The 10,000-nt window shown below is 45.5% G+C and overlaps 1 protein-coding gene across 1 annotated transcript in view; it reads left to right on the top strand.

The window, feature by feature from the left end:
- Positions 1–10,000, top strand: part of grm6a (glutamate receptor, metabotropic 6a) — a 48,783-nt gene that overhangs the window by 27,536 nt on the left and 11,247 nt on the right. Inside the window, exons 10-13 of the mRNA XM_031293113.2 lie at positions 126–390; positions 2,957–3,192; positions 4,940–5,101; positions 6,108–6,257. Of these exons, the coding sequence (XP_031148973.1) occupies positions 126–390; positions 2,957–3,192; positions 4,940–5,101; positions 6,108–6,257 (813 nt within the window). The remainder of the gene's footprint in view (positions 1–125; positions 391–2,956; positions 3,193–4,939; positions 5,102–6,107; positions 6,258–10,000) is intronic.

Raw genomic sequence — 10,000 nt, 5'->3', positions numbered from 1 at the left:
TCTCTCTCTCCCTCTCTCCCTCCCCCTCTCTCTCTCTATCTCTCTCTCTCTATCTCTCTCTCTCTGTCTCTCCCTCTCTCTCTGTCTCTCCCTCTCTCTATCTCTCACTCCCTCTCTGTCTGCAGCTCTGTGATGGGTATCAGTACCAGCTGGATGAGTTCACCTGTGAGTCCTGTCCGTTAGACATGCGTCCCGCCCCCAACAGAACCGCCTGCCGTCCGACTCCGATCATCAAACTGGAGTGGAACTCGCCCTTCGCCCTAGTGCCCGCCTCCATTGCCATGCTCGGTATCCTGGCAACCAGCGCCGTGGTGATCACCTTCATCCGCTTCAACGACACGCCCATCGTCAGGGCATCGGGGCGGGAGCTCAGCTACGTTCTGCTGACAGGTGAGTACTACCAGAAATAACAGCTCTTTGACTTATGTTTGGATCATAATTTAGGCAAATGTGGTTATGGATTCTTTTTTTAATTAAACAAGCGTTTGTTTCATATACATGTCTAATATTTATTTTTAGGGCTGTCAATAGATAAAAAAATGTAATCTAATTAATTACATACTCTGTGATTAATTAATCGAAATTAATCGCATGCATAATTAACGGTGCCTGAACCGATACTTTTTAAGAAAGTAAAAAAAGAAAAGAAAACAAAGGGTACTAAACAACAGTCGGTGACATTAAAGAACGGCTTGTTTATTGCTAAGGCCATATGGTCAAAATTAAATGATTTAATAATAATGTATAACAATAACAATAACTTATTTCACTAGTAAATTGCTGTTGAACGACAAAAACAACCACCAAATGGGAAAAGGACATTTACAATAACTTCAACTGCACCACGAGGCTGTAAATTACCAGTTTCATTGAACGCACCGTCTGTGTTTCTCCAACAGCAGCTGCAGATTGTTACATCCCGCTGTTGAATCCTCTACAGTGAAATACAGACAGACTTTACACCGTTTAGCGTTAGCTGTCAGCATTTTAACCGTGTTTAACCCAGCTACTAGCTAGCGGTAGGCTAACGTTAATTGCTGTTGAGTATAGTGTTAACTAGCTAGCGGTAGGCTAACGTTAGCTGCTGTTGAGAATAGTGTTAACTAGCTAGCAGTAGGCTAACGTTAGCTGCTGTTGAGAATAGTGTTAACTAGCTAGCGGTAGGCTAACGTTAGCTGCTGTTGAGAATAGTGTTAACTAGCTAGCGGTAGGCTAACGTTAGCTGCTGTTGAGTATAGTGTTAACTAGCTAGCGGTAGGCTAATGTTAGCTGCTGTTGAGAATAGTGTTAACTAGCTAGCGGTAGGCTAACGTTAGCTGCTGTTGAGTATAGTGTTAACTAGCTAGCGGTAGGCTAACGTTAGCTGCTGTCGAGTATAGTGTTAACTAGCTAGCGGTAGGCTAACGTTAGCTGCTGTCAAGAATAGTGTTAACTAGCTAGCGGTAGGCTAACGTTAGCTGCTGTCGAGAATAGTGTTAACTAGCTAGCGGTAGGCTAACGTTAGCTGCTGTCGAGTATAGTGTTAACTAGCTAGCGGTAGGCTAACGTTAGCTGCTGTTGAGTATAGTGTTAACTAGCTAGCGGTAGGCTAACGTTAGCTGCTGTTGAGTATAGTGTTAACTAGCTAGCGGTAGGCTAACGTTAGCTGCTGTTGAGTATAGTGTTAACTAGCGTCCCGTGCAGCGGTGTTTGTGTATCGTCTGTTTCAGAGCATCAGAGAGAAGTGCAGACATATGAGTGGCTCCAGATTTCGGTAGCCAGGGTTGGCAGGAAGAAGATTTTTACAAGTAAATGTTCCAGTTAATGATCCAGGCAGCACATTCTCGTCTCCCTCCTTCATTTTACAGTCCTAGAAAGGCTCCGGGTCAAACGTCCAATCAGTCTACCCCCGTCTGAGTGGAACAACGGTCCAACACGGTGGCCGCATATTGCTGATCTGGACATAAATATTTGATTGAATCATTGATAGGCTAAGTGTTTTTTTTATTACCAACCTTATATTAATATCAGGGATGCACTGAATCCAGGATTTGGCTTCGGATTCGGCCAAATATTGGGCTTGCACTACGCGCGCTACGACGGCGCCGTTGATTACGGGAAGGTGTTTACGTAGGTGGAGCGTTCAATGCAGCAGGCTGAGAGAAAGTGGAAATGGAACCCGTGAGCAGAAAAAGTGTAGTTTGGCAGAACTTTCAGTCTCTCTCTCTCTCTCTCTGTCGCTTTCTCTCTGTCTCTCTCTCTGTCTCTCTGTCTCTCACTCTCTCTGTCTCTCTCTCTCTCTCTCTCTCCCCCTCTATGTCTCTCTCTCTCTCTCTCTCTGTCTCTCTCTCTCTCTCCCCCTCTCTATCTCTCTCTCTCTCCCCCTCTATGTCTCTCTCTCTCTCTCTCTCTCTCTCTCTCCCCCTCTCTCTCTCTCTCTCTCTCCCCCTCTCTGTCTCTCTCTCTCTGTCTCTCTCTCTCTCTCTGTGACTGTCTGTCTGTCTCTCTCTGTCTCTCTCTCCCCCCCTCTCTGTCTCTCTCTCTCTCTCTGTCTCTCTCTCTCTCTCTCTCCCCCTCTCTGTCTCTCTCTCTCTCTCCCCCTCTCTCTCTCTCTCTCTCTCTCTCTCCCCCCCTCTCTCTCTCTCTCTCTCTCTCTCCCCTCTCTCTCTCTCTCTCTCTCTCTCTCTCTCCCTCTCTCTCTCTCTCTCTCTCTCTCTCTCCCCCTCTCTCTCTCTCTCTCTCTCTCTCTCTCTCTCCCCCTCTCTGTCTCTCTCTCTCTCTCTCTGTCTCTCTCTCTCTCTCCCCCTCTCTGTCTCTCCCTCTCTCTCTCCCTCCCTCTCTCTCTCTCCCTCCCTCTCTGTCTCTCCCTCTCTCTCTCCCTCCCTCTCTGTCTCTCTCTGTCTCCCTCCCTCTCTCTCTCTCCCCCTCTCTGTCTATCTCTCTCTCTGTCTCTCTCTCTGTCTCTCTCTCTCTGCAGGTATCTTCCTGATCTACCTGATCACCTTCCTGATGATCGCGGAGCCAGGTGCGGTGGCGTGTGCGTTCCGCCGCCTCCTGCTGGGCCTCGGCATGGCCATCACCTACTCTGCCATGTTGACCAAAACCAACCGCATCTACCGCATCTTCGAGCAGGGCAAGAAGTCGGTGACGCCTCCCAAATTCATCAGCCCCACGTCGCAGCTCATCATCACCTTCATCCTCATCTCCATCCAGGTGAGAGAGCACGTACCGGACGGCTGCCTGCTTGATGATTCACGGTTCAGATTCAGATTCACGGGTCAGATTTAGGTTTTTGACAGTAACATTGGATGAAACCACATGCATAGCTTTAGTGTTTTAGCTCACTTGCTAATTTTCAACACCTGTCCACGGGAGGCTTTTTTTTAAAACTAATTAACTAACAAAAAAACAAAAACAGAAAACTGTACACTGCTTATAATAAAAGTAATACTAACAATGCTCACAATACGATACCACACGCTAGCACGCATTGGCGCCGATACCGTGGGTGCTCCGGAGCTCGGGCACCCACGGAAAATACTGAGCGCCCACGTGTGCCAGACTGCCAGTAGGCTACATTCATTTAAAGTTAAACAGCGCTGTTGGTGCTAAGTGGAGCGTCTGTCATAGTGTGATTGGTTACGTCTCTGTCAGTCCCCTGCTGATTGCGGTTACGTGTCAGTTAAACTTCTCATCTCCAATGCTATCTGTATCTGTGAGAAGTGGCGCTGTCCTGAGATGAAACCTACTTTACAGCTTTATTATCGAGTCAATAGCCGTGTTTGTTCGTGTCGGCCGCTCTCCATTTCCTAAGGTTCTTAAATGCAAACGTTTTTTGACTACTTTTTAAAGGGCGTGCGCCCGTGAGCACCCACGGAGGAAAACATAAATCGGCGCCTATGCTTGCACGTAGCCGACGGTTTTACAACACGTCAATGTGGGACACGAAATGTGGGATTAGAACTACAAGCAGAGTTGCCAGAAAAAGATTACATTTCCAAGCCAAACACACACAAAACCGCCCCAAATTTCTTGCCGGAAATCAGACCAATCTAGCAACAATGAATCAAACTGCCGATTCAAACCGACGCAGAATTATTTGCTTCATTTATCACCGGCTATGCTGGCTCGTAACTTTACAATGTTACCGGCCAAAGGTAATTTTTACCTGCATTTGGCGGGTGTCAAGTTAAAGCCCTGGTAGTAACCATAGACAGTTAAATAAATGGACCAGCAGATCCCGTGTCTCTGGACGGAGACCAGTGAAGGATATTAGAAGATCTTTCCCGGTGATGGCTGAGCGTTACTGAGCAGCCTCCAACTGAGCTTGAAGACGTAGATGTGACGTGAGCAACCTGTCTGAAAGTTGGAAGTCTTCTGGTAGCTGTGCCAAGAGAAATCTCAATCATTCCCAATCTAGCAGAGACGGAGAGCGTAGGTATATGTAAGGAGATAACATAGACACAGGCTAATTATTGATCACTAAAATGATAGTTAACATTAGTAATTAAACTTAAACAGCTAATGGAAGTCCAAACTGCCTGAGAGCTTCTCCTGTACTATACGGTAATTCCTCTACTATGAGACAGTAAGTCTCGTGGTTATGACCCAATCGTTAGCCTATTTTTATAAAAACGTCTGCTACGGAGCCATAACGTGAGGTACAAGGTAATGGAGCCTTTTATAAATTGTCGTGTTTCTTTAGAAATAAACAATGGACAAATAGAGTCTTTAAACTCTTCAGAGGTAAAGTTATTCTCTGTCAAAGTGACGTCAAAATGAATGGCAGTCAATGGGATGCTAACGGCAGGTGATGGCTTGTTAGCATCAACATGGCGCCATGGGAGCTACTCGTTCTGGAGAGAGGCTTACCCCCTTGGATGCCTCCTGTAAATTACACCTGTGGTGTTGATTCAATGCTGTTTATCTTCTCTTCATTCTTGCGTGGCGTGTGTTTCAGGTCCTCGGTGTGTTTGTGTGGTTCGCCGTCGTCCCTCCTCACACCATCATCGACTACGAGGAGCTCCGCCCCCCAAACCCCGACCTGGCTCGAGGCATCCTGAAATGTGACATGTCTGACCTGTCAATCATCTGCTGCCTCAGCTACAGCATCGTACTCATGGTAACGTATCCATCCCATCCGGCGGTTATCTGTGATTGGTCATCCGATGATGAAGAGCAGCTCTTAATAAATACAGATTTTTGGGGGTGTCACGATTTCTATCTTAAAACGAAAATCCAATCAAAATGGGCTTTTGGTTTAGAGCAGTGTTTCTCAAATGGGGGTACGTGTCCCACTAGGGGTACTTTGGAGGACTGCAGGGGGTACGTGTCCCACTAGGGGTACTTTGAAGGACTGCAGGGGGTACGTGTCCCACTAGGGGTACTCTGGAGGACTGCAGGGGGTACGTGTCCCCCTAGGGGTACTCTGGAGGACTGCAGGGGGTATGTGTCCCCCTAGGGGTACTTTGGAGGACTGCAAGGGGTACATGTCCCCCTAGGGGTACTCTGGGGGACTGCAGGGGGTACGTGTCCCCCTAGGGGTACTCTGGAGGACTGCAGGGGGTACGTGTCCCCTAGGGGTACTCTGGAGGACTGCAGGGGGTACGTGTCCCCCTAGGGGTACTCTGGAGGACTGCAGGGGGTACGTGTCCCCCTAGGGGTACTTTGGTGGACTGCAGGGGGTACGTGTCCCACTAGGGGTACTCTGGAGGACTGCAGGGGGTACGTGTCCCCTAGGGGTACTTTGGAGGACTGCAGGGGGTACGTGTCCCCCTAGGGGTACTTTAGAGGACTGCAGGGGGTACGTGTCCCACTAGGGATACTCTGGAGGACTGCAGGGGGTACGTGTCCCCCTAGGGGTACTCTGGGGGACTGCAGGGGGTACGTGTCCCCCTAGGGGTACTCTGGAGGACTGCAGGGGGTACGTGTCCCCCTAGGGGTACTTTGGAGGACTGAAGGGGGTACGTGTCCCCCTAGGGGTACTCTGGAGGACTGCAGGGGGTACGTGTCCCCCTAGGGGTACTCTGGAGGACTGCAGGGGGTACGTGTACAAGAACGGGAATCAAATGTCGTGTAAGGCTGTGTTGCCTTTGTTGCTAGGTAACCCGCATCATTCTTGTTGCTAGGTAACGTGTACGGTGTATGCAGTGAAGAGTCGTGGCGTTCCAGAGACGTTTAACGAAGCAAAGCCGATTGGATTCACCATGTACACCACCTGCATCATCTGGCTCGCCTTCGTACCGATCTTCTTCGGCACCGCCCAGTCCTCGGACAAGGTTGGTTTTCTTTTCATCTTCTTACTTACACTTCTTACTTCTCTTCATTCTTGCGTGGCGTGTGTTTCAGGTCCTCGGTGTGTTTGTGTGGTTCGCCGTCGTCCCTCCTCACACCATCATCGACTACGAGGAGCTCCGGGTCCTCGGTGTGTTTGTGTGGTGTGTTGGTGTACTTCCACATTTAGATTTTAGATGAATAACCATCATAATGTGGATATAATGTCTAAGTGGTTAAAGGCAAATAATAGAACAGCTAGAACATTCTGGTAAATTCAGAAAATTACACCAATTTACTGTAATGTAGCCTTTGAAACCAGGAAAAGACTAAATTTACCACGTAACGATATAACAATTCTTCAAAATCTAAGACGATATCTAGTCTCATATCACGATATAGATATAATATTGAAATATTGCCCAGTCCTACTTTGAAGTCAATTTCTCATAGCAGCAAAGTGGAATTAAATCTTCTGTGTCCGTCACGTGATGCCCTGTGGCCCAAAAAGACTTTTCCCCACAGACTTATACGGAGCAAGAGAATATATATCGGCCAATATATCACAGTATTGGATTTTTCACCAAATATTTGTATCGATATCAGCCTTAAAAATCCTTTATCTTTTGGCTCTATTGGAGACAGACACCGGAAGAGCAGGGCGAAGTCTCGGTGAGCAGAGCAGACGTAGTTGTTTGAAAAATTATTTAAATGTAATGAGCTGGTTGGACCACGGAGACGTCCAGAACACAGGAGCTTCTTCCTGTATTTACTTTTTTGCTCCCGCCCCCCAGACACATCCATTTCATTTCATTTAATTTAATTTCATTTATTTTTATTTCGAACAAAATTAAAAATACATATACACATACAGCATGTACCCATATATACATATACATACATATATATGCATATATATACAAATACACATATATAAATATATCTATAAAATAAAAGTGTGTAGCAACACACCAAAGGAAAAGGAACAATCTCCATCCAGTGTTTACAAGTAATATTAAAAATACTATTACCATTTTTGATTTAAAATATTTGTCCGAAAAGGAGCAGGATGAAGCCGAAGCTTGTAAAGTTTCCTACCCCTGATTCACTTTAAGTCATTTCTTTATATATCATATATTATATCGGATATATACATCCGACCAATAACAGGAGAGAACGTTCTTGCGTGGTTTGTAGCGATGCATTTAGGTTCGCTTGGATTTTTCTCCGTGTGAAACTTAACCGAACCAAGAGGAAATCGCTCCAAGTTTACAAACTCATCAAGTGATTCATACCCGAGAGAACTACAGGTGTAAAAACGCCCTCAGTTATTGTTTCATCCCACGATCTTTTTCCAGCCTGGTCTCACAGAATTCCGTGAAATGATCACGAAATTGTTAACAGCGCATTACGTGGTGGTGGCACGGAATGTGAGAGAGAAAATTCCGTGCCACCACGGAAAACAATGCCAATGTAAAGTCAATAAGACGATGACGTAGCATTAGGAGCGAGTACGGTAGCGAGTAGTATGAAAGACCGAAAATCCACATAGGGAGGTTGGTTGGGGGGGTGGATGGGTCAAACACAGGACTTTCACCCAGGAGACCGGGGGTTCGTGTCCCGCATGTCACGTTTCCTAAACCCAACTGTAACCGTCCCGTTCTTCTTTTCCAGCATCCCATTATTGTTTTCCTAAACCCATCCACCCCGTTCTTCTTTTCCTTAACACTAGAAGTGCCGGAATTCCAGAACTACTAGAACTGCCGTGAGCGGTCATTTTGACCGCCAGGTTCCAAACTCTATAATCTCTCATGATAAATACCTAATTGCGATATTGTATTATGTATTGTGTTAGGATATCTTTAGAAAAACGTAATAACACCGAAATGTACATTTTAACGAGTTTAATTATGCATTTGAGTAGTAATACGTGTTTCAATAATTCATATCATGGCATAGTAAACCGTAATTATTTCATACATTAATATTCTGAAAAATATGGTGTGGAAATTCATTTAACTTAATTCATAATAGCCAAATAACAATTAAAAGTATCTTATTTGAACATTTAGCTATAACCTAACCTGGCACTGCCTCCGTTTTGGCGACTGCTGCGGTGCGCAGCGCTGCTCGGACCGTGAGCCGCTGCCCTTTTTTCCTCCATAAACTCCGCTCTCAGCTCCTCGGCCAGTTGCTGCATAAACTTTCTCCGGACAATTTTACTGCTGGTGCAGTCCTTGGAGAGGATGTGTGCAACGATTCCAGCCAGTTCGAGGATGTATAAAGTTATATGAACACGTAGACAGCCACCGGCCATCTACGTGTTCCGCGCCTTTCACAGAGCGAGCGCCCGGTGTTTGCCTTCTGATTCAGAACAGAGTGCGTCCACGCCGTAGCAGCCTACGTTACCGACTCTGGCTTTGCCTTCGGCCCATCGGTGATGCCCACACTTGTTACTCGAGACCGCTAGTTACGTTTCTCTGACAGAGACTATGGTAGTTACTAAGCAACCGAGATGCATCTTCAACTGCGCGAAAAATTAAAAACAATACCACGAAAATCCGAGCGGTCAATATGACCGTGTATGGCCGAAATAGGTAAAAGTGACTGTATTTTCTTTGCCTTTTGTGTAATGTATATAAAAACAATTTTAAATTAAAATGCAGACTCTTTTAGGAAAAGTCAGGCAGCAGCAGGATTGTATTTTTTTATTTAGCAAAGTTATTACACATAAATTTCAAAGCGGTCAAAATGACCGTCATGGCCGTTCTAGTGTTAAACCCAACCGTCCCGTTGTTATTCCCGCGTGTCATGGAACCGTAAGCCCACCCACGAACTTTTCCTTAACTTAAGGGGCCGTGTTTTTCACAGAATTCTGTGAGATCAGGTTGTCTTTTTCTCAGCAGCTGTAGCTAAAAACATCTCCAGCTCGGCCACAACTGGAAGATGATTTTGATACAGATTACATTTACATTTTAAATAGACAGTTTCCTGTGGGGACAGACAGGAGTGGACCCTCACTGAGCAGATTACTGTACATCATCGTTTCTCTAGGTACACTGTAGTGTTTAAGTATTTTATTAGCTAAAATCAATGTCTTCATTCATAAATATGTCCTGATTGGTGTAAAATGACCTCTGCCAATGATCTGACTTCTCCTCGTAAGCGAAGAATTTCTTATCTGTATTTACATTGGATGGGCAAGTCCAAGGAGGCCTCCATGTTTTGAAAAACTATAGTCACTGAGAGGGACATAGAGCACTAGCCTACCTGTCTAGCTAATCCACAACGTTCAGAGCCAGCGTCACGTGACTGAAACCAGCTGAAACGGAGAAGGAGATCAGTGAGAGGCGCTTGTCACTGCACTTTAGTTCATAATGGAGGATCATACTTATGCCGAGCCACAGGAGAAGGAATCCTCGTCGCCAAAAAAGTGAAAATTGGAAGACATCTTGTCATAGCTTTTCATAGCGTTTATTCCAATTTCCGTCAAGCTGTTGAACTCCAAAAGTAAAAAATAGTAAATCTTAGCCCAGATAAATATGATAAATACACCAGCACGTTTCACACTTAGCCCTTTAATAATTACAGTTAATTCTTGGGATGTTGTGTTGTCTGTGCTGTCATGTGTGTCCATCTTTTGTGTCTTAGGACGCTTTGCTGATCTCATTCTTCATGTTGATTTTATTTCATTGTGTTGTACTTGTATTTTATTTTATGTTGATTTTAGAATGTTTTTATGTTACAT

This window comes from Sander lucioperca, chromosome 12, assembly GCF_008315115.2.
Source record: "Sander lucioperca isolate FBNREF2018 chromosome 12, SLUC_FBN_1.2, whole genome shotgun sequence".
In the NCBI taxonomy this organism is placed as follows: Eukaryota; Metazoa; Chordata; class Actinopteri; order Perciformes; family Percidae; genus Sander; species Sander lucioperca.
The sequence above is the reverse complement of the archived record's forward strand: the minus strand, read 5'-3'. Positions and strand labels throughout refer to the sequence as shown.